This window comes from Daktulosphaira vitifoliae, unplaced genomic scaffold, assembly GCF_025091365.1.
Source record: "Daktulosphaira vitifoliae isolate Bord-2020 unplaced genomic scaffold, ASM2509136v1 Scaffold_5, whole genome shotgun sequence".
NCBI lineage: Eukaryota > Metazoa > Arthropoda > Insecta > Hemiptera > Phylloxeridae > Daktulosphaira > Daktulosphaira vitifoliae.
Window position 1 is genome coordinate 10,814,122 of NW_026099576.1, and position 27,958 is coordinate 10,842,079.

At 25.1% G+C, this 27,958-nt stretch overlaps 3 protein-coding genes across 7 annotated transcripts in view; 2 read left to right on the top strand and 1 right to left on the bottom strand.

Moving 5' to 3' along the window:
* The first annotated feature begins 1,116 nt into the window (after positions 1-1,116).
* Positions 1,117-13,262, top strand: LOC126906952 (uncharacterized). Of its 4 annotated transcripts, none has more exons than XM_050687910.1 (13): positions 4,769-4,858; positions 5,003-5,247; positions 6,643-6,805; positions 6,873-7,082; positions 7,920-8,304; positions 8,396-8,605; positions 9,960-10,040; positions 10,185-10,470; positions 10,909-10,973; positions 11,042-11,192; positions 11,248-11,388; positions 11,448-11,495; positions 12,795-13,262. In XM_050687910.1, the coding sequence occupies exons 2-13, from the start codon at positions 5,241-5,243 to the stop codon at positions 12,836-12,838; spliced, it is 1,791 nt and encodes a 596-aa protein (XP_050543867.1). In that variant the 5' UTR covers positions 4,769-4,858; positions 5,003-5,240; the 3' UTR covers positions 12,839-13,262. The 4 variants fall into 4 exon arrangements, with proteins under 4 accessions (XP_050543870.1, XP_050543867.1, XP_050543869.1 ...); XM_050687912.1 differs by having other exon boundaries at positions 11,248-11,368; positions 12,795-12,818; XM_050687911.1 differs by having other exon boundaries at positions 4,770-4,858; positions 11,248-11,364.
* A 1,983-nt stretch (positions 13,263-15,245) lies between these two features.
* Positions 15,246-21,875, bottom strand: LOC126906951 (U4/U6 small nuclear ribonucleoprotein Prp3). Its single transcript, XM_050687909.1, has 11 exons — positions 21,594-21,875; positions 21,317-21,528; positions 21,099-21,251; positions 20,548-20,910; positions 19,389-19,549; positions 19,234-19,319; positions 17,774-17,916; positions 17,232-17,446; positions 17,000-17,146; positions 16,728-16,824; positions 15,246-15,509 (listed from the first exon to the last, which is right to left on the bottom strand). Exons 1-11 carry the CDS (start codon positions 21,742-21,744, stop codon positions 15,372-15,374), a joined length of 1,866 nt encoding a protein of 621 aa, XP_050543866.1. The 5' UTR covers positions 21,745-21,875; the 3' UTR covers positions 15,246-15,371.
* Positions 21,876-23,450: 1,575 nt separating this feature from the next.
* LOC126908161 (hypoxia-inducible factor 1-alpha-like) overlaps positions 23,451-27,958 on the top strand; it is a 38,992-nt gene continuing 34,484 nt past the window's right edge. Inside the window, exon 1 of one of the 2 annotated variants that reach the window (XM_050690071.1) lies at positions 23,451-23,912. In XM_050690071.1, coding sequence (XP_050546028.1) covers positions 23,884-23,912 — 29 coding nt within the window. In that variant the 5' untranslated portion in view covers positions 23,451-23,883. The remainder of the gene's footprint in view (positions 23,913-27,958) is intronic. The other variant, XM_050690072.1, reaches the window with a different exon arrangement.

Consider the following 27,958-nt stretch of genomic DNA (forward strand, 5'->3'; position numbering starts at 1 on the left):
TAAATAAGTAATTTACGCTTGATACTAATAGCGCTGCTTCCTATTACTAGGTCATTTTTAGTCGGTTCTTACGACAGGCATGTACTATCGAGGGTGCATTCTAATCTCCATCCACAATGAAAGATATTTTGTTACAAGCAAAAATTAAGATAAAATTAACTGGTTGTGGAAACTAGGAGTGCAACTCTATTATGTTATAGTAATTCGTGAAAATACATGTAAAATAGTAGATGGTGCTGTTTCTTTAAAATTTCCCCTTATACGAGAAATGTATAACAAAACCGAATCGCCTGATTGCCTCTTGTCGATTTTATCTTAGTCCGTGATTACAGATATAGATTTATACTAATACTAATAATACATATATTAGTATATATCTATGGTTATAAATTATTATACTGTTTTATTATAGCCGATTACCAGGTATGATAAACTATTTCTATGTGTTCATATCACGTACTAAAAAGGTTAATATGATGATATAAGGTTAATTTTTTGTACTATTACACAAAGACAATAAAAATTTTTTTTATTTTTTTACATCATATTAATAACTTGGAATAAAAAATTTAGCGTCACAATTTTTCTTTTAATTTCCTTTAAGAGGACATTTTTTAAATACTTAAAACAGGGCGCCTAGCATCCCCTCTCTTACTTAAGGTCCTGAAGATATTGAATTTATAAATCCTCTGATTTGTTTTTATTGTAGTTTGTTGATAGTGATTTAAATCTCTAATGATGTAAATAATCACTTACTAAAGATTTTAATTTCGATTTATTGATGTGGTTTGCTTAGTTCTTTTCTTAATAGAAATCCTATATTTTATTTTTAATACTAATTAAAATATATGACAATACCAAATTTAGTGAACATAAAAATATTTATAAAAATTCAATCGGTATTGGTTTTTAATAAAGTAACATGTTTTGTTACTTACAATTGCAAGCCCCACTAATGAAACACTCGACATTCAAAGATAAAGATACTGAATAAATTACACGTTTTTAACTAATTACTAATATAAACTTATATGAAATAGTTTAAGAAATAGTCATATTTCACGAAAACCACGTGTGTTTTTCTATAAAAAATTATTAGATATTTTTGTTTATTTTAGTTTTATTTATTAAATAATTTTTACTGAAATATTAAATCATATAGTTATAGGTAAGTTTTATACAGTATCATTTATTGAAAATATCACCTCCACCTCATTTGTTTTTCTTATAAGTATACAGATGACAATTTGGTTTATTTTAAGAAAAAAATAGTAAATATCAAGTGTATAGTAAAAATAATTATTGCTACGGATAGATTTAAGGATAACTTGTGAAAGTAAATGGGAATCTATTATTATATGTTTACTATAAAATGGTGAATGGATTAAAAAAAAAATTTGTCTGGTCGGTAACTAGTTTTGTAATATTACTTTTTAAGTTAATATTATTATTGTGTGCCATAGTTATTTATTACGTAGTAACTCTGACACGTGCGCAAAGTAGAAGAATTCTTATCTGAATTTTATTTTAAAAATAAAGTGTCACTAACATTACTCTGCTCCTCACCTTTTCTAAATTTTTAAGTGTTAATATCTTCATTAATTAATAGTAAAGATATAGTAATAGATTTCCATTTAAATTTTGAAAGTTATCTCTATAATCTTGTATACTTTTATGCAAAAACCTTATATAAAAAATCTTATTAGACGAAAAAATTGGGCTTAGTATTCTTAATAAATCACATTGTATTGGACATAATGTTTGATTAACATTTGAAACATTGTAAATAGTATCTTTATTAATTGGAATCATTCGGGATAAATTAAAAAAATAAAGTAAGATTTCCATGTTAAAATTTGTTATTATTTTTATTTAACTTTACATATTGTATATCTAAACATATTGTATTCATTTAGTAATGTAAAAAATATTCAAAAAAATAAAATTTTAGAATTGAGAATTCGAAAATTTTAAATTAAAGATGTATAAATAATTAAGAAAAGATTTAAAAAAATTTATGTTGTTTTTTATTAATTCAATTAAATAACTACATTAATTAATTGAAAAAATAATAGTAATCGATTTCAAATTCAACATTTGAATTTCGAATTCAGAAAATTTAGATTATTAAATTTAAGGAAATTTGAATTTTTTCCATCACTAAATAATATAGGGGTTTTGAAATGAAGTAAATATATTTATTGACATTTATAATTTTTTTATTCAACTAATAACCATGTCTTCTAAAAAAAGTTGTTATACAACATTTTTTAGCTTCGATGCGAAGCTGAGAAGGTATTGGTTTTACTATGATGTGTTTTTTTTTTTGTGTCTGTTAACACTTTTTCTCAGCTCTCACCGAACGGATTTCTTTTAACGATACGTCAAAAAATCACAAATCGTATCTAGTCGAAGGCATTACCCCCAAAAATTGAAAAACTTTCCCTCATTTCCCGTAAAAAGGGGGAGCCTCTAAAAAAAATTACAAATTTAAAAATCGCTAGTTTTTTCAATTTTTTTTATTTAAAACTGCCATAACTTTTTCAAAAATGTACAAATCAATAAAATTTTTTTTAGATGCTTAATGTCTTTACCTACCATTTGATGTATTTTTTTTTATAAATTTGACCCTTTACCTGCCCACAGGGAGGGATTGAAAATGACAATTTTTTTCACAAAAAATTAACTTTTTCAACTTAACTTTTGAAAGTGTTCCGGAAATACTGACACATTTATATTATACTGACACATATATATTAAATTAAAGCTAATGTAATCTACTTTAAAATTAAAAAAAAAAAATTCTGTCTTTATTTTATTTTCATGATGAAAATAGCTACCGTATTTAAAAATATGTTATTTTTGTGTTAAAATTCTTGGTTTTGTATTTTATTTTATTATAAAGGGATTACACTGATTTTCATAAATATTATATCGATCTAATTGACATAGTATAAAAAATTAAACATATTTAAATTTTTTTGTTTCTTTGGAGTCGAGAAAAATAACTTTAAAATTTCAACTAGCTAAAGTTACATTTTAGCTTCGATGCGAAGCTGAGAAGGTATTGGTTTTACTAAGATGTGTTTTTTTTTTGTGTCTGTTACCACTTTTTCTCAGCTCTCACCGAACCGATTTCTTTCAATGATACGTCAAAAGATCACAAATCATATCTAGTCGAAGACATTACCCTCAAAAATTGAAAAAAATCCCCTCGTTCCCCGTAAATGAGGGAAACCTCCAAAAAAATTACAAATTTAAAAATCGCTAGTTTTTTCAATTTTTTTTACTTAAAACTGCCATAACTTTTTTAAAAATGTACAAATCAATAAAAATTTTTTTAGATGCTTAATGTCTTTACCTACCATTTGATGTATTTTTTTATAAATTTGACCCTTTACCTGCCCACAGGGAGGGATTCAAAATGACAAATTTTTCACAAAAAATTGACTTTTTCAACTTAAATTTTGAAAGTGTTCCGGAAAGTCTGACACATTTATATATATATTAAATTAAAGCTAATGTAATCTACTTCATTATGTAAAAAAAAATTTCGGACTTAATTTTATCTTCACGGTGAAAATGGCTACCAAATGCTATTATTGTGTGAAAATTCTCGATTTTATTTTTTACATTTTTAACTTTATAATGCTATGACATATTGAAAAGTGTATGGATCAACATTATTTTTTTATGAGAAATAATATTTTTTAATAATCCCTTTTTCATTCGACATACTTTATCTTAAATAAAATATTAATAATGAACTAGCAGATCATGTAGCTTTTGGAATAATCCACCAATTTTTTAAAATTAAACACTATCTAAAGATTTGCATCGAAGCGTTTTTTTTTTATAGTGATTTTAATCACTGTCAGATATCATTATACTTGATCCATCTATGCCACGTTACCACTGTGCCGCGACCCCCCTGTGTTGGGATTTTATTAAGTAACGATGCGACGTACGGTTTCTGAGACGGTAACACTTGGGTCTTTCACGCCTGTGGCACTGAATTTTTTCTTAATTCTTTTTGGGTTAGAAAAAAATGTTTAACTCATTTAGATTCAATAACTTTAATAAATATCTAGGATTCCATTACTGTAGTCTCCTCTCGTGAGAAGAAATTCATATTAATATTATTTTACTATGTGGTTTTTTTTTGTAGCTATCATTTATTTTCTCAGCTCTCACTTGACCTACTTTTTTGACAAATTTTTTTTTTTAATTAAACACTATCTATAGATTTGGATCGAAGCGTTTTTTATGATAGTGATTTTAATCACTGTCAGATATCATCTATACTGGACCCAACTATGCCACGACCGCACTGGGCCACCACCCTGTGCTGGGGGGATTTAAAATGGCAACTTTTTCAACTTAACTTTTGAAAGTGTTCCGGAAATACTGACACTTTTATATATATCTTAAATTAAAGCTAATGTAATGTACTATATTATGAAAAAAAAAATTTCGGACTTTAATTTGTTTTCACGGTGAAAATAGTCATCAAAGTTAATAAAAAATGAGGTTTTTTGTAAAAAAATTCTTTTTTATATTTTTAACTTTATAATGCTATAACTTTTTGAAAAATGTATGTGTCAATATAATTTTTTTTTATAGATGCTTGATGTCTTTACCTATTATTTGGTATATATTTTTTATAAATCTGACCCTTTATCTGCATTTTTATACATGATTTACATTTTATAAATACTTACATTTTCATATAGTTTCAAATTTAGGCGTTTTACAAAGGGTTTTGTGGTTCAGCCTCTTTTAGAAACTAAACGTAGGACACTGGGAAAATACTAGCCATCTAAGTGATATTTTAGTTACATCTCAAATATTTTTCAAGGTTACAAATTAAATTGAATACAAATTTTTTTTATAAGATAAAGTTTTATAACCCTCTACTATGCATTTGATAGTAATGATATATTCATTAAGTATAAGTATTATTATTCTTTTTTAAATAATATATTGTTTTTGATTTTTCTAGGAATCGATTATATTTGTTTCCTTGCAAAATTTTGAACTAATTATACATTTATAGGAGAAAAATATAATCTTATGTAAAAATTAAGTTGAAAATTTGCTTAATATTTGTGACCGTTAACAAAAAAAATTAAAAAGTAAAAATAAGTTTCCCTCAAGAGCAAACATATTTTAACCGCGTAAATGTCAACATTAGCTGAACTCTTGAAATTTTCGTTTAGCGTTTGTGTATCAAAGTAATCATGACAGGTATTTTATTTATATTCTATTACAATTTAATATCTAATAATTACTTACCTGATTGAAATACTGTACAGATCTATAGTTTACATACATGTATATTTTTGAAAGAGTTAACAACTTTTTTACATCAAGATATGAGAAATTTTATATTACTATTTAAATTTAAATTATTTAAAACATATAATAATCGCTCTTAAAATTATAATTAAATCTAAGACTGTTTTCTAGGCATATATTTAGATTTTAATAATGCTATCTTTTTAAACCCCCTTATTCTTACATACAAAATTCAGTGTTTTTGAGGTATCCCTCATTTTTTATGCGATCCCCGGTGTAGCATTTAAATATTTTACACCCTCTGACGATTATATAACAACTGATGAGACGTATTTAATAAAGACTTTTTAGTAATATCAAAAAACATGTCGGCTGAAAATAGAGGGAGACAATCGTTTAAACTTACGTCCACGTTTTTAACTACAATCTTTTTCTTTTTCTTCGCTTTATTCCCAACTACTTAGGGTTGGAAACCCTTATCCTAAACATCCACTTGACACGATCTCCCACATCATCTACATTCACATCAGCCATTCTCAATTTGAGTTCAGTAACATCCCTCCATCTCATTTTTTGATCTTCTTCTACCTCTTCTTCCTTCAACATTCATTTCTATAACTGTTTATTACTCATCTTATTCACAATTAACCATACACTGATACTCCGTCTTATATGTTCATTCCTTATCCTATCTTCCCTAGTCATTCTAGTCATCCATCTAAGCATTTTCATCTCTGCTACACTCATTCTCTGCTTTTCTTTCTTGACAGCCACCCAACACTCCCAACCATACATCATAGGTGATCTCACCACAGGCTTATAGAACTTACCTTTTTTCATTGGAATTTTGTTATCATATAACATATCAACGCTTCTCTCCACTTCAACCAACTGCACTTAATCCTGTGTTTTACATCCTAGTCAATTCCACAGTTCTTTTGCACAACTGATCTTAAATACTTAAAGCTTTTTAAATCTCCTATTATGTCCTCTCTTATTGTTACTAATCTACACATATTTCCTATCTCATGTTCTCTTTTGCCAAATTCGTAATCTATATCCTCTAACACTTTTTATTCTGGTTCAAGTGCTATGATACATAGCCTCTATTTTATTAATGTACCATTTCGGGTGTTCTGTTCTCATTAATCCCTACTTTAAAACTTCTCTCATACGCTTTCTCCAAATCTATAAACGCCATACACAGCTTTTTCTTCTTTTCTCTAAACTTTTCTATTAGTTGCATAATAATATATATATATATATATATATATTAATTTTTATTTAAAATGTTTTTAAACTAACAATAAACAAATAATATATTAAACTTTTTTTGAACTCTAGACTATAATTTTAAACAAAGATCAAGATCACGATCACCAATTAGGTTTGATTGTTATGCAACTGAAAAGTTTTCTAGACAAGTACCTGGACTTAGAGGTAGGTTAGTTTATACAGATCATACCAATTACACTTATATTCAAAACCAAACTTCAACAAATCGAAGGTTAGCACTGGCCTACAAATAAAACAAATTTGAATAGTTTTGAATATAATAATAATTTTATTTTTAGACAATTACGATGTACACGATTTGAGAGGGGCTGTAAAGCTACAGCATCTATGATGTTACACCCAGAAAATTGCCCAATAATTTTATATAAGCCCCACAATCATCAACCGGAGTTTGATGTTGAAATTGGTGAATTTTTGGATAAGTTAAGAAAAAAAGCAGCAGCCGAAGTAACACCCGCCCGAATGATTTACGAAGAAGTTGCTAGAAAGTAAATTTAATATATTTGTACAAAAATAAATAAAATTAATATACGTTAAAAGAAAAATCATGTTATGTAATCAAAAACTTAGATAAGATAAGTTAAATAAAAAAGTTACAATTGTAGATTTATCGTAAATTTATGAAAAAAGTGGAGGGGCTATGACAACTGTGGTGTCTAAGTCCCTTTGAATTATGCCTATGATAATAATTTGGGTGAGGTAATGAAATGATTTTTAAAAAATGTTTCATATTTAGTCGTATTTTTTTTGAAGAATTTGTAAGGTTAATAGTTGTAGAAACTGAAAGTCATTAATACATTTTTAAAATCGCTTTAAAACTTTAACCTAACTAAAATTTTACCTTATAAATGTTTAAAATCCTAATTATTCAATATATTTTATTACTGTTAAATTAGGATTTTATTATCAAATTTTAATTTTGAGTAAGGACTCAAAGACGACATTTTCATATATTTTGGTTTCTGTGATCATTCTGTCAATTTTTTCAAAAAAATATATAAATGAACAAATTTATTATATATAAGAAAAATAGTCAAAAGACAAAGTTTTTTCGTATGCAATCCGTGGTTGCAATAAGTACATCTATTATAACTTTTAAATTAATTTTTAATGAACTGAAAAGGTTGAATATCACTCTTTTCTATTCATAACTCCTGATAAATTACTTATCATTAATGTTCCTTAACTTGGATAATTTGCGTTAATTCTGAAAATTTAATTATCAAAATTAATAATTTATAATGAGTTATTTTTAAATAATACTAAACTTTTTTATTGTTAAATGTTTTATAATAATAATTGCGTTTTTTTTTCACATTACTTAGATATCCAAATGCTACTCTTCAAACTTCAACTGAGGAATGTTTGAGGTTGATATCTCGTTCTAGACAGCGTTTAAGTCCACCCTCACCAGCTACATTATTTGAAATGGCTGAAACAATTTTGTCTCCCACATGGGAAATGCGACTAAAATATGTTTTAAATGATATGAATCTAGTCCAATTCTACCAAGGACCATTAGAATTCATTGAAAATGGCAAAACTTTATTCGGAGGATTAATTTTTACCAATTTGGTATATTTACAAAGTAATGCCCAATATTTCCAAAGTTTCAAAGTAATGTTAATTGACGGCACATTTGGTGTTAAGCTAATAGAACCAGCGGAAATAGATCAATTGGTTACCGTACATATATTACTAGATAACATTGTAAGAATTTTATAATAAAAATCAATAGATTAATACTTTTTTAATTTCTTTATTATTTATATAACTAAAATATATCATTATAAATTTTCAGTCTGTTCCTATTGTGTACGCACTTCTAAACCAAAGAACTGAACGAGTGTACATAAGACTTATGCAATATTTAAGATATGAATTGAAAATTAACATTGTCAGTTGGACTAACATTGAAATAGTAACAGATTTTGAAATAGCTCTGAGAAATTCTATAAGACGAGTTGTTCCCGAGGCCCGATTAATTGGATGTTTATTCTACTTTTCTCAAGTATCAAAAATTTTACCTACTCTACGAATTCAGATATATAATATGTAGTAATATAAAAATAAGCAAGGTGTTTGGGTATTTTGACCAAGGTTGAATATTTGGGGATTTGGTCAATTCAGGAGCAACGAGGTTCTATCGGGGTTGTAGAGTCCAAGGGTTTTGAACAATAAAGACAAGTAGATATAAAAAGAAATTATTAAAGTTCCTCTTTATTGAGGAATAAAAAACTGATTAATTGATAAGCACCTTTAATAGGACACTGAGGCAACGAGCGGTAATCCGACCCACGAATACCCAATCGAAGTGTCTATTAATACAGTCAGATACACAATAGGTTTTTACACTCTTTTCAGGCACGGGGCGGTAATCCGACCCTCGAGACTCTGTAATATGTATATGTATAAAGTGCGAATAAATTAGTAAAATTACTAAAGAGAATATTGATCTATTGCTTTACCATTCTTTACTCAGATTATTAATTCTAAATAATTGGGATAATATAAATTTACTTACTTCTTTTAGGTAGCTTGTATAAAGATCGTTGATAATAAAAATATTAAATATGTAACTCTTTCTTTTTATTGAGCTATTTTACACACACGAAATGTATATAATGTATCTTTTCTAATAATGTCTAGACTCAAAATAATTATATTTTAATATCGTGTTAAAGTGTACCGACGACAACACTGGGTCGCGGCTAATTAAGAAAGATGCACTGGACAAGAGAGTTCTTAATTCTATATTGAGTTCAGAACTTCAAAAGTAAAAAGGTCGCTTTTTCTGAAATTCAGCGCCTTTTTATATTGTATTTTAATCATCCCTATCTTGGGATGTTGTCGTCAGCGTTTTTAGTGATTTTCAGTTAATTGTGTTAAAGTGGACATAACATGATAATTATTTTAAGATATGATGCATAATATTATAACAATCACTTTAACACATTTATACATATATAATAGCTAGTATGGCAGTGTATATGTTATGACAGATAAATTAATTATTTGTTTATAAAATTAATATAAAATACAGATTATATATTTTTTTCGTTGATAAATGTATGATGCGTAATGCAAAACATTAGTCATATTACAACAAATATATTAAGTTAATTAATATATTTAAAAAAAAGTTTAATTAATAGAATAAATACATGAATTTTTGTTTTAGTATACTAGAATTTTGAGACAAAAATAAGTAATTTCATTATCTTACTAATTACTGTTAAAAAAATAGTAGAATAGGAAATATAAAATAATATTTTAAAGTAATAGTGAAAGTAGCAACATTTTTGTAAATCAAATTAATTTGACTAGGTACCTATTCTCTCACTAAAAGCAACTTTTGATTTCAGGCTATAGTAAAATTTATACAAACTCATAACTTCTTCCAATTAGTGATAGAAAATTCAAATATAGCTAGTATAATAAAATTGGTAATTTAATATTTAAACTATAATATAATTAGAATCATTTGCTTATTCTTTAAACTTAATCCTCATAATTTTAAAACTGAATCATAAAAAACTTATACTTCTATAAAAGATAAAGTTAATACTTATTATGAAAATTGTTAATAGATTATGGCTCTACCACATCTGCCTCCTAAAAGGTTAGATGAAATGCCTGAAGATTTCAATATCATTGGAGGATTTCAGGCAATTCAAAAGTTGGCAAAAGATATGGAAGTTTATAATCTGATAGTTGAATTTTTTGAATATTTTGAAAGATTTTGGATAAATGTAATTGAAGTTAATGGTTTTTCAGTTTATGAGATAAGTGGCAGAACAAATAATTATATAGAAAGTTTTCATTCTATATTAAAATCTAAAATTGGCTTGGGTCTACCATGTTGGACATTTTATGGTAATTTAAAAGTACTATGAAAGTTGTGAAGTCTTACTTTTATTATATTTTATTTGGGGTAACTTCTCTAGAGAATGAACTTCGAAGAGTTTTTCAACTTTTAAAATTCTTTAATAATTTTATATTTTCATGTGACAATCGTATTGTTAATAAATATTTGTTCTCTGGAAAATTCTTTATAATAATGTAGAAATATTTATAATTAACTAAGATATAAATTTTAATTCATTATTAAATATTAAAAATGGGATTTTTCTTGTGGATGAACAGATAAATATTATATTAGGATTTCATTTGAATATTCTCTTTGTTGTAAAAACTGCTAGCAACACCTTAATACAATCAGATTAGGCAAATTTTTAGTAAAAAACTTAGTCGTATTATTTCACTAGTGATGTTAATTCATTAATGATGTTACCCTATAAATTATTATTCCAGAAAAATTGCGAGGTGTTGAAAATCGGGTGCGCAAAGAAACTCAGCAAATGATAAATGGAAAAATTGTAAAACTTATATTACTACTTATTGTAGTATATTTTCAAAATAATAATAGTTCTGTATTTATTTTCAGGTACGCAGATCAATTATTAAAAATAAAAAGGACTCACGAATTGTTGAAAATGCTATCTTAAATGTTAGGAATAAAAAATATGATTTAATGGAATTTTTAAGAAAAATATCTTTCTACTCCTATGGTTATTGGAATAAACAAATACCTTCAGGTAAATACTTCATTTATTTATATAAGTTATTATTTAACATTTTACTTTTTTTTAGATAATTTGGTTTCTAAACTAACACCAACAGTGATAGACATAAGACCTCATGACCCATCCAAGTTTCTTTCAGAACAAAATCTGCAAGTAGGAAGAGGAAAGGGAAAAGATGTCAAAGGCAGGTTTGATTTAATAAATAGGGGTAAAAAAATTAACTTAATATTAGAAAAAATATTATTAACCTGAAAATTTGTTATCTAGATGAAGATGCATTAGTCAGATTAGAGGAAGTTATAGTACCACATGAAAGTAATACATTTCTTAAAAAAATTATTTTATTATAAATCGTAATTAAGTTAAAAATAAGGAATGACCTAAGAGAACTTATAAATATGGGTTTAATCAAATTATTTTAAAATTTTATTTTCAAATTATGGGTTAATCAAACTGTATTTTAGGATTTAATTAGTGAGGTTAAGTTAAATAGGTATTTAAATAGCTTGAAATGTTTATAGATGTATCTATGTTTTCAGTTATAAACTGATGTTACAGATTCATTGCAGAGTCCACCTTCAGGGTGATAGTTACAGACACGTGGTTGTAACTATAATATCGGCTTAGCCTGTTTACGGTATGTTTTTATATTAGTTGATAGCTGATAATGTCAATGTTGATTATCTGTTGTTACTTTTGTCGTGTTGTTGTTGACAATTGTCAGTTTGTTGTTTACGTCCGGTATGTTTTTATTGTTGTTTACAGTTTCTTGGCTCTTCCTTTCCTACACCGAAAATTTTCTGTTTTGTTAATTATAGTTTTTTCACACATTAAGTAATTTTCTTTTTGCCTGGTATATGATAGGTAACCAAGTCTTTAAAGTACAAAGAAACTATAGAAATCGAAAAATGTCCAGAAAATTACAACAGAGAAGATAATTTTGGTCTATTAGCAAGACATGGTTACCTATCATACACCAGGCAAAAAGAAAATTATCAAACAACAAAGAAAAAAACCTTTTATTAACAACACAACAAAAATAACAACAGATAAATAACATTGACGTTATCAGTTATCAACTAATATAAATACATTTCATAAACAAGTTAAGCCGATATTATAGTTTCAACCACCTGTCTGTAACTATCGCTCTGAAAATGGACTTAGCAACGAGTCCGTAACGTCAGCTCATAACTGAAAACATAGATATATCTGTAAACATTTCATGCAATACGACAATCGACAATAGCTCTAACACGAGTTTTTTTTATTTTCAACATTTTTTATTTTTTATTTTTTTAAAATGTTAATCTTAATTCAACCATTGCAGAACTAAATAAAAAAAATTCATAAAGTAGATGTTAAATATTTTACATATAGTCCTTATAAAATAATATTTAAGTTTATTTGACATTTAAATAAAGTATTAATCTTGATATTAGTATATCTTGTTAGAATTTACTATTTTATATGAGTTCCTGTTTTGAAGAATAATAAAGGTGAAAAATTGACTTTTTTCCATTTTTTCTGAAAAAAAGTATATATTCAGTACAAAATTAGTTTAAAATCATTGTTGTAAAATAAAATTACTGTCTTTATAATATTATTTTTTAGATAATGAAGAAATTATAATCTTGGGAATTGAAAATGTTATGTAAGATAAAGTATGTGAAAAAGTATCTGTACACAATTATCAAAGTTTTGTAGAATAGCCGTACAATTCCACGATTAAATAACACAAACGACAACAGTTTTTAAAGTTTTGTTTTTTTATTAAAAACTTAATACTTACCTTTCAAATGTTCGTTGCTTTTATTTAACATCTTTGTATTATAGTAAAATAATAAAACATTGAAATAGAACCTTTTGGTCATCAATTTGCGAGTTAATATACAAAAAATAAAAATACTTATTTGCTAAAAAAGTATAATCTAACGTCATTAAAAAAGGAATTATTGAATACATAAATAGTAATTAGAGGTGAAAAGTGTTACTGAAGAATGATAAATAGTATTAAAGAACATAATTGCAAAGTAACATATTAAAATCATTTTTATTTCACTTTTTCTGAATACTAAATTAAAAAAAGCAAAGTCTAACACTTAATTTTAAATCTTTGAATATAAATTTTGAATTCAATAAATATAATATATTTTTAATATATTATAATAAATATATATAGATAAAACATATTCGTAGTAAGTTTTACTCGTGACCATTAAAAAATTAAGTCATCGAAGTAATAATATTCTTTGCAAATACTAACGAAGTTGATATAATTCGGGACATGACTTGTCGTAGAACTGGTATTATTCTAAAATTATATACATAATACAAATAATAGTTATAAAAAATCAGCAGTGCACCAGTGGGGTTAGGAGGTTGTAACCCTCCCGAAATGATTTGCGTTGTTTGAACATTTTTAGTCACGATGCCTTATTTTCTTTGCTCATTTAGTGATTCACAGTAAAAATATTTTGATGGGCAAAGAAAAAAAGTAATATCAAGTACAATATAAAATGGTTATCTTTAGGGTATATCCTAAAACAATTTATTCTATCTAAGACACAACCCCTTAAAATTAATTTAGATCTCATAAGATATAAATTAAAACTTTATTATAGGGTAGTGGTTGATTAGATTCGTATTATAGAGTCGCATGTTGTTTTATAAACATGCGTAATATGTCAAAGTTACATTAACGTGGTCTCAAAAACAAATGAGCCAATTACTACACGATGCATTTCTCCAAGTATTGTTACACATTACAGAGTTCCATAATGCGACATTGAACATAGCACACGATCGTGTTACTTAGAATAACGTTGCGTTCCAGCTAAGGACCTTGTTGTGGAACTGCTTGAAAGAATAACTATGGCGATGAAATTTAAGGAGTTGACTTTTTGAATGAACGATTTAAGATCTCAACTAGACGCCCGGCAATTTATGTGGTACTATTTAGGCGTTTTAAGCGAGTACCGTGTCCACTAATAGTACTGAAGAGTTATTGCAAAGTAATTAAAATGTATTTACGATTAAAATTAAAATAAAAACAATTTTTCTTAAACTTGATAGTATAACTTTAACTAATATGTTACAAGCGTTCAGATTGAATACATAGCGTGTATTTTTTTATTATCTTTTGTAACAATGTTAAAAAGTACTCCACATTTTCAACATTTTATTGCCCATCCGTTGTCACATTGTATGATTTATTAATAAGTACCACTCAACCGTATATTTATACTTCATGTTTTTGTGTAAGAGTAAAATTAATTAATATGTTTAGTATTCAATAATAATTAATTAGTTTGGGATTAACAGAGAAGTGCTCTAATAACGTTTACTTATAGCTAGAGTTTTTTAAAAAAGATAACTCATATTTTTGCGCGTTTTGCCAAATCTTAGCTTTTAAAGGGCTACGGCGGTAAAGTTGCCGTATCTTATATGTTTTAACTAGGGTTGCATTATCATGTTCGATATGAAAAGTCCAAGGTCAAAGAAAAATATGTGACAAGTGTGTAATATTTTATGTTAATTCGGCTAAACCATTGTAATGAATTTATAAGTATAACTCATTGTAACTTTTCAATTTTTCATAAAAATGTAGTTGGGAGATCAAAAAACTTTTTATGAAATGTTTGAAATAATTTTTCATCAAGGTATAATCAATTTCGGCTACTATTTTGCATATATTAAATAGTTTTAAACTAATAAATTATTTGTATATAATGACCTTGTGTTATTCTTGTATTTAACTTTGTTCGTGTATAACATTGACACCATACCGTGTTTCCCTCATCCGCATATCACGTTATCAATTCACATAAAAGTATTTAAGAATCTGAATTATAAGTGCACGGTGGCCTGATATCAGGTTTGTCTCAACAATGTCTTGGGTCGCAGGTTCTGATACCGTACTTGTGGCCTTTTTTCACATGATTTCCAATATCATATGAATTACAACTTAATGATATATTTTGTAAATGTTATACGATTTTTAAATTAAAATATACTCAAAACATTATAGAGTAATAGATTGAAAAAAAAATTGCTTTAGATAAATGAATGAATGAAAATGAAAAATAATTTAATTGAATAAATAAAAAAATATATATACACATAAATATAAAAAAACGCAGTTTTATTAAAACACCTAATTCGATTTAATAGTAAAGCTGAAATACATAATTAATCCATAATAAGATCACTGTAAGCCAAATCCCAATAATGCTCCACTCCATGCTTTTTGAGTTGTTCACGAGCCAATTTTTCAGAAGCACATACTTTAAACTTAATTTCACCAAAATTCCGTTGTTTTGACATACCCTGTAAAATGTACATATCAATTACCAACTATATAGTTACTATATGAGTCACAACTTATTCAATTATCTCTTTGTTGAGGATATTTTTTAAAAAATTATTGCCTCCTTAGAATTGTTTAAATTATATTTTTAAATTTCTAAACAGCCTTTTTTTAGCTTTTACCTTACAACATTTTTTATGAGTCAATAACAAATTTAAGTAAGATAAGTTTTCATTGAGACACAAACTTTTTAACACATGGAGTGAATATATAGTGCAGGTAAATGCAGCCAGTACAGTTTTATATTATGTATACTCTATACCCACTTAATGTATTAAAATGCTTGTAACTTGACAGGTATTAGTTCTAAAATTGTTATCAACGCATCAAAATTTTTTGTAAGAAAAAGTCTAAAAAAAGCTATTATAAAAAATAAAAATTTAAAGAGATGATAATTGAATAAAGTTACAGGATTTTTTTTTATATCTTTCTTACTCTAGTCTTTAGTCCAGACTTTTACTCTAGTACATAGTGTTTTGATAAATCTAATAATTTTGTTCCAGCAAATATTTTGCTATTTAAATAATTTTTTAGCTTTTTATTTTATAAAAAATTGTATGTATAAACAACAACTGAGTGTTTTAATATATAGAACGGGTATGTAGCACAGCTAGAGTGCACATATGTTAGTATGAGCTATACCTATGCTACATATCTACTTAACATATTAAAATATTTGTAACACATTAAGTACTTATTCTTATGTTGTTATTGATCCATACAATTTTTTTGTAAAAAAATGGCTATTTTAAAACTTAAAAAAAAAAAAAATGATTTTAACAAAGTTAGAAATTACATTATTAAAAATAACTCAACATATTCCTTGGATCAACAATAAATACAATTATCAGACATTGTGATCAACTCTGTAAATGGATTAATTATTTTTATAAAAAAAATCAATAACACATGTGTAGTTTTTGTTTTAAAGGAATTTTATAATAAATCCTAATGGATATTATAATTTATTTATTTTTAAATAGACATAAATAAAAATATATTAAAATTCTAGGTAGGAGAATTTTATTAATGTAATTTAACTAGTTTTCACTTAAGTGTTTTGCAAAAAATTTAATTAAAGAGTACAGCATGTCAATTTATTTTGCCGATAAACAATATAAGTTAAAGTAATAACAGATATTTTATACATTGTAACAGATAATTAATATATATATTACCTCCCAAACTAATGTACATTTATTGTTAGATTTCGGTTCAAATTCATCTTTGGTTTTAATGATATCATCTTCCCATTTCATTCTATGTAACATCAATCTAATAAATTTAATAAATAAGATCATTAAAAATTTTTTTGTAACACAATTGCAACATTCAATGATACAATACATTTTCAATCATTAGGTATTTGCTTATTAAATACTATGGTTTTTAAAATGATGTACATTTTACTAAATACCAATGAAAAATTCAAATTAAAAAATTTGTATACCTTTTGTACTTTTTTTGTTGTTTAGGACCACCTTCAACAATTACAACATTACAATCTTTGCATAAGATTACACAACCAGTCATAAAAAGCTGTTTACTATTTGTTTCTATTTTAAACTTTTTAGCAGGATTAGATAAATCTTTTATTCTATAAATTTGAAAAACATCAAATAAATAACAATAATTAAACTATAAAACATATTTGAAAATGTTTTTTGTTCAACTATAATTACCTATAAATAGCTACATTTACACCTAAACTAGTGTCTTCCTGAAGTTTTTTAATTTTTTTCTCGCGTCTTTGTTCTGGATTCAATCTTCGTGAGGCATTTGCCTCCTCATGAGCTTTTTGTCTTTTAGCCATTTGAGCTCTTACATGTGATTCCATTTTTGTTGGATCTTGAACAGCTTCTGTTCCTAATACTCGCATTAAATTTGAAATTCGAAGCTAAAATATGTAAAGCACAAATAAATTATTATGTAGACAAAAATAAAATTATCATTCAATATAAGATTTTTGTTGCTCACCTTATATAGGATTTAGTAAATAAATAGGGCTTATTAAAAACATCAAAATTATGAAAAATACATAAATGTCTTAATTAAAATTTATAAATAATGTAATAAATAAGTATTTTTTATTCAAAGTAATTTTTTAAAGGTTCAAATAACACAGAAAAAACTGACCAAATTTAATTTGATTATATGTTGTCATAATTGTCAGTTGTATAATAAAATTATAACCTGAACTATGATACATTTACTATAAATTTACTTTTGGTTCAGCTGGAGGCTCTAAGCCAAGACGGATTTTTTCTTGTTCTTCTTTCCAAGTTTCACGTCTATTTTGCCGACGTAACTTTTTTCTTTCTTTTTTAGTTAAAAATACAGGCATGAAAACTGGTTTTAAAGGATCACCTGTAAAATAAGGATAATGTAATTAAATCAATAATTTAAATTTAAGCTTAGTATTTTAAATGTGGTATATTAGTTGTATTTTTATTTATTTATTTGAGCAATATTTTAAGTAAATTAAAATTATTAACTATTTATATAGGTAGTAACATATGGTATGCTTAATAAATATGTAAAATATGATATCGACTAGGCTGAACAACAGATAATTTCCAATTTAAATGGTAAAATTTTATACTTTTTAAAATATTATTTATCGTGGCCTTTTAAATTCATATATTTCTTTTTAATCAAGTAATAAGTCATTTTAGGCCTATCCCTTGTACATTATAGAATATATTATCTATAATTTTTCTTAAATTAAAATTATTTTTCAGTAGAAGAAATAAATGTTTCAAGAATATCAGGAAAACAAATTCAGTCAGAGTATGGTCCTTATATTAAATATGAGCCTGATAAAGTGCATATTCCTAATAATTTAGATAGAAGACAAATTATTATAACTAAAGTGTCAAGGAAGATGAAAAGCAAACATGAAAATGTAGATTGAAATCATAAAATTTGTTGATAACAATTAATAATTTATGTTAAAATAGTCATATTGATATACATATATTTGATATTGTGAACTATAATAAATGATATGGGCCCGATGGCTGTATTGCGAAAATATTTCTCAATGCATTCTATAGTGTAATGTCCATCCTTTATACTTTATAAGGGTATCAACTTTATTTTATTTTTTTAATGGAAACATAAATATTTAATTAGCTTACATGTAACATTACAGTCAATTGATAAAGTAATAGTTAATAACAAATTTTGAACATATATTTTGGAAGTCATTAACATTCAAAACATAGATGATGGTGAAGAACAAGTTATAACTATTTTTATTATTAAGGATTTTTCAACTGCACCTTGCGTCACAAATTTTCTATGTAATATATATATATATTTAAAGTAATAGTCCATTATTTGTTAGTAACCAGTTATTTTTTTAAGCAGTTAATCTTTTAATATATAAAATAGTTCAACATATATCTTGCCATTAAAAAAAAATTGATGTTTTTATAAGACATAAAGAATGGACCTTAAAAAAACCTAATAGTTAATAAATTAAGAAATTTATTTACTACCCAATTGATTTTAGAATAAAAAGAACCAACAAAAAAATTCTATCATCAATTGTATTTTATATATAATTATTATTTATATATACACAATGTGGGTGACAGAATCACTACTATATAAGAAGGTTCACCTCTCTAATAACTAAAAGTAAAGCTATATTTTTTATTAAAAGGAATAAATACTTACTAGGAGGCCTCATTTGCAAAGGATGTTCTACTAAATGTGTAATGTTACTGCGTTTAAACTGAACTTCTCCACTTTCACTTAAATAACTTTAAGAAAAAACAAATGATAATGATTAATAATTATATACCAATTGTCATAATGAAATATAAACATACGTAGTTCCATCTAGAATTACACTATCCCACCATTCAACATCAGGACAGTGTTCTGTAAGTTGTTCTTCTTTTGGAACTAATAATGCCATTTTAGTAACTGACGATATTCCAGTTTTGCGAGCAATTTGTGAAATTTCATTTTGTAATTTTTCTAACTGAGCCTATAAAATGGTATATCCAGTAAATTATAATAATTTATTTAAATTTATGGAATAGTAACAGAGAAGCTTATAATATATATCTCATTTAAAATGTTTTAAATTTAAAACAATATAAATTATACTATACAAATAATAACAATCAGGATTCTTTTCTTTTTTAATAGATTGCTAATAGTAAACAGTAGCAACATTTTTAAAGTATTAAATGTTTATGCCGTATAAAGGTATTAACATTACTTTTTTAATGGCAGCATACATAAGTAATAAGCTTATATAATTTTTTTTAATTCTCCCTCTGTATATTTATTTTTTATTTAAAATGTATAATTTTTCTAAAAATATGAAGGAGCTAATTGATACAGATATTTTCTAATGTCTATGAAACTATAGTGTAGGGTTACACAATACATAAAATAAATTTCAACAAAAATTAAAATGGAACTGGTAGGTTTGACTATTTTATTTAAATATTTTTTATGCGTGGGATTTATTACAAATATATTATTATTAAAAATATATATCAATTACTAGTGAATCTCACTAAATATATTTAACAAAAAAATTAACATAATGTTAAATTTTAGAGGATACTCTAATCAGTTTAGTCTCATGATGAAAAAAGGGGGCTAATGAAATAGAATAGGCATTAAACATAATGGTACTGTGTCATAATATTAAAATTTGATACGTTTCATAATTATTAACAGATTGTTTAGTTATATTTATTTTCAACCTAATATAAATACAATTGCTGAAACTTTATAAGACTTTTATGAGATCAATCAAACATCATAAATTATTATATAAAAATTTTAAAATACAATAGAGGATAACTTTTACGTATAGCCATAACTTACAAAATATACTATAGTCTACAACTATAATACATTTTGTTAATTTCACAAGATAACATAATATGAGTACAAAAGTTTAATTGAAGTTGTACTTAGGCAATTATATTTTGCATTTTTACACTGTAAAATATTATTTTTACATACCTTCATTCGAAGTCTATCAGCTATTTGTTGAAATTTTCCAGGCTCATGAAATTTTAAGGATCTCTTAGTTCGAATATTAGTTTTCATGGTCAATCGTGGATCATAAAATTTAATATCCGAAGAATCATCAGCTGTTTTGTCAGTAAACGTTTGTTTAAATTCTTCTCTTTTTTTGGCTCTTATATTTGCTTTTAAAGTTGGAATAACTTGAGTTAACTGAACTTCTTTTCCAGTTATGTCAATTGTACGTCCTTCATTATCAAGTATAAGAGGGGTTGGTTTTTCTGATGAAGAATTTAGGGTTTTAGGAACACTTGGAACAGTTTTAATAAGGCCACTGGCTAGTTTTTTTTGAATTTGTGCCTGAAAATTAAAATGATTTATAAAAATTGTTTCCTATATATTACATTGTATAGTAGCCATACATTTTTTTTACATTAAATATTTCTACAATAATAATCATAATAAAAATATTTAAAAAATTGGAATTTTTTTTTTTAATTTTATAGAAATAAATATAATTTAGCTAAAATTTTTTTATTAAAACAAACCTGCAATTGAGCAATTTTTGCTTGTTTTTCAAAATCTGTTGTTAGTTGATGCTTTTTATCTTTATTATTAGAAGATTTTGGCAGTGATGGTATTGATAAAGCTTTTTTACGTTCTTCAATCATTTTCTGAGCATTAACCATCATATCTTTAATCTATATGTATCATATAACATATTTATTTAAGTAGATTTACATTATATAAAAAAAAATATGCAAACCTGTCCTATGGAAAGGTTCTCATCTTTAATTGTTATTAATTCTTCCTTTTTGATACGCTTACTAATATTTTCTTCATATTCAGCTTTTATACTTCTTTTATTGGTTAATGAAATATTATTATTTTTCATTGTCATTCCTTTTGCTAAATCAAAAGCTTTATCAGTAAGTGATGCTGCTTTTCCTGGATCTAATATGGATGACCTTAACCTATCTGGAAAGATATATATAAATATATAATTTTTGGATAATTTTTTTTTATGATTAATTAGTTCTTACCAGCAGTTTTGTATTTATCATAACCAGAAGAAAAACAATGCATGAGCGTTGTCACAATGGTAGGTTCTCGGAAACCAAGAAATTTGGTGACGGTTTTTTCCAAATAAGGTTTGATATCTTCAACTTCCTTTTTACTGATCTGAAGAGCCATATTTACTACTATAAATTTTTCTTATAACAAAAATACATGAATAATTCACAAAGAAAAATAGTGAATATAATATTAAAATTGAAAACTAAGCTGTCTGCTTAAACGTTTAAAAGCGTTAACTATCTCAATTGAACATTTATCAAATACTGATAATAAGAAACACCGATACAGTAGAGCCAATAAAGAAGACGGAAATTTTTTTCTTTATTTTCAATTTTTCCATTTTGTAATTTAAATGTTTTGACATTACATTTTGTCAAATTCTAACGAAATAATACAATATATCTCATCACTGTCTAAATCTGTAAACTTATCCTTATGTCTATATTTAAATGGTCGTAATTATCATACATAAAATAAGGTCACTTAATTTTTTTAATTATGTGACCTTTTTTTTATGTCAATTATTAAGTTGGTAAAAATAATTTCTTCAAATCTCTCCAATTTTTTTGCTTCTGCATAGCCCTGTGTTCATTCAGTCATTTTTTTTTAAAGTTCCTAGGGAAATTTGATTTTTTATTCATTACATTAGCATAAATTCCTTTATACATAAAATATATATTTATGGAGAAAAACATAATTTTTTTTGAATTTTATAGAGCATAGTCTATTGAGTTTCGACAAGTAACGCTGAAAATTAATTTCAATGATTAAACTGTAATTTATAAGAAAAAAACTTCCTGAGTAATAAAATATATGAATAATTTGTTTAAAAATGTTTCATTAAAACAATGTATTTTTTTCAATTTATATCATTCAATTTTTGTTTTAAATATCAGATGTGCATTTTTTATTTGGTATTTTTAAAAAGATTGTATTGCAATACGCGAAAAGTTTCTCATTTGCAAAAAGATGTTCATTTTACTCATGGTTAAAATTGAATCAACTAAAAAAATCACGCATACATAAAATATTCTAATTACCCGGGAATAATTTAGATTAGTAGTGATGCATACCCTATTCCTTTTTGAACCCATTTACCCAATACTATTTTAAAGAGGATTAATCTAGCCCAATAAAAAATTTTTCTTTAAGTTATTTATATTGAATTAATTAAAAATATCTGTATTCATAATAACTTAAAACAAGTTTAGTATTAAGACAGTGGGTGTTCATGACAATATCATTGTCGGTAAATAACGAGTTTTAAAATTGTAGAAAATAAAGGAGAAAGGTCATTTGAATTTTTTTTATTATTCAGCAATAATGTACATCCTATGTGGGTAATAATGGTTAATGGATTTTGAATGCTTATTCATTTTATGTTTTGGATCGGAATATATGGGATCTTAAATTGAAATTTCATAAATTGGATCAAATTATGTTTTTCAGGTCTGAACTGAGTTTTACTGATATTTATGAGATATAGGAAAAAGCATTTACGATTTAGATTTAAAATTCGTTCGAAAAGTTTTTTTTAGTAGACCATAGAGTATATGTTAACAAAATTTATATTTAATACCTTAAAAATGATTTAACTAAATATGCTTATTATTTGTATGTACAGACATTTCAATATTTTTTACAAAAATATTCTAATACAAATGTGTTCATGTTGATAACAACGTTGTTAAGACCACGGTTGTCGAAAATGTAGATAACCGAGTTGAAGGCAAATCATAGGCTGTATCAACATTGACTAGATCATGTTTATTTTATGTTATAACTACAGCGCTCCGCCTCCAGTAAATGGTAGGGCAGCATTATAGAACTTTTCGTCGCATTATCGCAGCCATGTATAAGCGTGTGTTCGTTTGCGGAGTGTTGTTTTAGCCGTAAAATTCAACTACTCGATTTATTTGTCGATTTGTTTGTGTCTTACCTCCTTACGTATTTTGTTTCATACCTGATAATGAGATAACAACTAAATGAAAAATTAGTGAACAAGAAAGTTTATTATTGTATTTAATATTACCGATGATAATTTGAGATATACACGTTAGTAGCACAATAATAATGATTTTTACGTTCGTATCAAAATAAATTAATCTTGCTTTATTTAATATTTCTTCCATAAATAAAAATTCAGAAACGCTAGTGAATTTACGTTCAGTTATATAGTAGTGTATGTGCGTGTGAAAGCCCGACGTAATTCTGTGTCAGATAAAGAATCATAGTAGCTAACGGTGGCCGACCACCATGGAGAAAAAACCGAAAGAGAAACGAAGGTAATAGAACCACTTAAGTTACATAGTTTTAATATTACGTTATATTCGATGGTTTCGAATGGCATTTTGGAATGATTATCAAAATGTTTTCAAAAATGGACTATGTCCTTAATTTTACTTAAATTTTCGGTTTTTCTCTATTTTTCTTTATTGTTTTGCATTATATTTTATTGAGGTCAACACTTTGATCCAAGTAGTTGTTCCTAAGTTATTCATATTCATATATATATTATGTATAATGAAATGATTAAGTAATATTTTGTACTATATATTAAATTGCATTTATATTAGCTACTTAGATCCAAGGTTTAGTTTGAATCGTTAATGTTATAATAATAACAATATACCAAACATATATTATATTAAATAAACCATAATATAATATTGAAGATAAAAATTAACTGAAATTTTGAATATATAATTTAATTTATTTTGATATAATATATTTTATTCAATAATTTAGCATCAAACAAGAATATTATTATTTTTAAAAATGACTAAAGTATTAATTATTACTATTGTTACATTTTTGTTTAAAATAATTTTAATATTTCAATCTTTCAAGGGAATTTATTGCATTGAGTTATAATATTTTTCAAATAGATTTTTATAAACTGTACTTAATTGGCCTGTTGTAAATCATACGTTTTAATTTAATATTTATTAGAATCATTATTTTAATTAGTTATTATTACAATATTATAAAATGATTTTTATGTTAAATAAAGTTGATTAGGATCAAGGCCATTTAAAAACCCTTACTAAGGAGTCTTCTTAGTTAATGATTAATTATACATATATATATTTACTAGTTGATTATTTTTATAGTACAATTTACATTAATCTATTCAACTGTTTTTTAATCTGTAGTGCTAATTTCTTTTAATTCTGAAATTATGACTACAATTTTTGTAAAATTTTAAATCAATATTTTTATTGCCTCTTCTAATTTATTAATCAAGTTTGATTTATTATTTATAAATTAAACAACTTTTAAAATAATTTATACTTTGAAAGTTGTTAACTTTTAAAGGGGTTTAAAATAAAATCTTAATTTTTTTTACATTTAATGTTAGATGTGATATTATTAGTTTTAATATAGGATAGGTATATTTCTGACTGATCAAGTTTGAGGTTTATGGAATGTTGAATATATTTCTGCCTTGAGCCAAGTAATTAAGTGTGCTGTGTCGTCAGAAAACAATGTAAACCTTAAAATACCATTGAGTCTAGCAATTAATAAAATAATTAGGCTAATAGAGGCTTTTGCTCTGATTTAGTAATACATTGTGTTATCTACATTGAAATGATAGGAGTTTATATGATTTTGAAATTAAAATTTGTAACTAAATTAGAATTTTATATTTTGTGTAACAATTCGTAACTATAAAAGAATCATCTGAATTTTCAATAATATACAATTTTTTTTAATATTTAACTTTGATATCTTATCTAAATAATTTTTTTTTATAAACCTACATCAGGTTAAAATGTCTTTAAAATTTGTTTATATGCACAATTTTGAATGTTCATCTAAAAAAAAAGGTAGCCCAGTAGAGTTGTGGTACATTGTGGACGTGGCATAGTTGGGATAAGTATAGATGATATCTAATAGTGATTAAAATCCTTATTATAAAAAACACTTTGATATAAATTTGTACATAGTAAATTCTTTTAAGAAATTGGTGGATTATTCACCAAAAGCAACATCAAATTCCTACTTCCTTCATTATATCCTGATTAGTAGTTCTTTAATTTATAAGTTTAATATATGATTGAATATTTAATATTTTACAGTTTTAATTGTAGTATTAAATCTTAGTATGAAATTGATATTCAATAATTTAATATTGTAAATTTTACTGAGAAATTATACAAAATTAATAAGCAGTTTTATATTTTGCTACTTTTATAACAAAAAAGATGAATTGTCTGATTTATAAAAAATATATCGAATTACAGATATATATATAAAGTATTAATAAAAAAAATGTATAGATTAATACAAAATTAGTCCATAATTTTTTCAAAAAGTTTTAGAAATTTAAAGTTGAAAAATAAAATATCAATTCAAAAATTATAACACAAAAATTTTTCATGTTTTTTTACTATGGCAGTCATTTGTACATAGAAGATAAGTTGTTAAAACAATTATTTTTTTTTTACTTATAGTACATAAGATAAGCTTTATATTAACATATGTTTGAAGCTCGAAGTATTACTGGAACATTTTCAAAACATGTTGAAAAATTTTTGTGCAGAAGTTGCTAATTTGAATCCTCCCTTGTGATCTGATAAAGGANTCAAAAAGTTTTAGAAATTTAAAGTTGAAAAATAAAATATCAATTCAAAAATTATAACACAAAAATTTTTCATGTTTTTTTACTATGGCAGTCATTTGTACATAGAAGATAAGTTGTTAAAACAATTATTTTTTTTTTACTTATAGTACATAAGATAAGCTTTATATTAACATATGTTTGAAGCTCGAATTTTTTTTTTGTGCATTCCCCATTTGATGGGAAAGATATTTTTTTTTCAATTTTCAAAAGAGGGAATTCAAAATAACAACTTTTTCACAAAAAATTAACTTTTTCAACTTAACTTTTGAAAGTGTTCCGGAAACACTGACACTTTTATATATATCTTAAATTTAAGCTAATGTAATATATTTTATTATTAAAAAGAAATTTCGGACTTTTGTCTTCACGGTGAAAATGGCTTACAAATGCTATTTTTGTGTTAAAATTGTCGATTTTCAAGATTATGCATAAAAATACTTTTTTTTTTTATTCGACCTTTTCAAATTTTACAGTGGTGATTCAAAACTTAAAAATGCGTATAGAAAGTAGAACTTTATCAACTTATTTTTAATTAAAATATATTTATTGATTATTCATACGTAACCTAATAATCAAACATAAATATATTTTATATTAGAAGGATTTTGTTATTATTTTAACCATATGCGAAACTCTAATTGCAGATTTGAAATCGGCGCAAAAATGGGTTTCCAAAAGTATATTTTGGTCACATGAATATTTCTTGTAGACCAGTAAATTTATTTATAAATAACAAATAACTTTTTTTAAAAAAGTATGGCATCAAGACCTTTAACTTTTATATACGTTTGTCATAAAAGTAATAACTACTTTATAATTTTTTATAATTTCTCCGTAAAAATTACAATAATGAATCAGTAAATATAATTTTCATACTATATATATATATATATTAAACTTATAAATCATAAAATTTGTATTCAGGATATAAATAAGGAAATAGAAGATCATGTTGCTTTTGTAATAATCCACATTTTTTTTTAAAAATAAACATTATCTACAGATTTGCATCGAAGCGTTTTTTATGATAATGATTTTAATCAATGTCAGATTAAATCTATACTGGACCCAACTATGCCACGTCCTCACTGTGCTGGTTTTTTTTATATTTTGGCCTTACTTAATAGAACACATAAGTAAAATACCAAAAATAAACAAATTACTGTACTGTTGTCATAATCTTGAAAAGAAAGATCTATCAGTAAAATGTATTAAAATTAAATTTGTTGCAATTAAGTAATCGTTTATCAATTTTACAATAATTCATAATTTACGTAGTATTATCATTTTACTAAGTATATCCTTTTACAAATTATGTGGTTTTTGAATATGGTAGTGCATAAGATAGGAGAATACATGACAAAAATCACACGGAAATGAGAATGTATTGTTTGGAGGATACTAATAAAAATTTTTATTTTTTTAAAATTATAAGTTTATTTTTTTGTATAATTAATCTATGAATGCATTTTTACATTCAATTTACTTTCGCATTCTTAAAAAAAAATGATTAATTCACTGCTTAATTAGATAACTGAATAATCAGTTCTAATTAAAACTGATATTAAGTGTATTTTTGTTGCTCCCTTCTTGTCTAATTTGATTAAATTGGTACTAAGTTTAATCGCCAATTTATTATGGATTTAATGGAGAAATATTATATTTTATCATATAAAATTCATAAATTATTATGAACCAGTAAAA

Coding starts and splice junctions, on each gene's coding strand:
- LOC126906951 (XM_050687909.1), bottom strand. CDS start 21,744: ATGGCTCTTCAGATCAGTAAAAAGGAAGTTGAAGATATCAAACCTTAT. Junction 21,252..21,316: donor AGAACCTTTCCATAGGACAG/GTTTGCATATTT, acceptor TGATACATATAG/ATTAAAGATATGATGGTTAA. Junction 17,147..17,231: donor GTAAATGTAGCTATTTATAG/GTAATTATAGTT, acceptor TCAAATTTATAG/AATAAAAGATTTATCTAATC.
- LOC126906952 (XM_050687910.1), top strand. Junction 10,471..10,908: donor ACCATGTTGGACATTTTATG/GTAATTTAAAAG, acceptor TTATTATTCCAG/AAAAATTGCGAGGTGTTGAA. Junction 11,389..11,447: donor GTTTGATTTAATAAATAGGG/GTAAAAAAATTA, acceptor TTTGTTATCTAG/ATGAAGATGCATTAGTCAGA.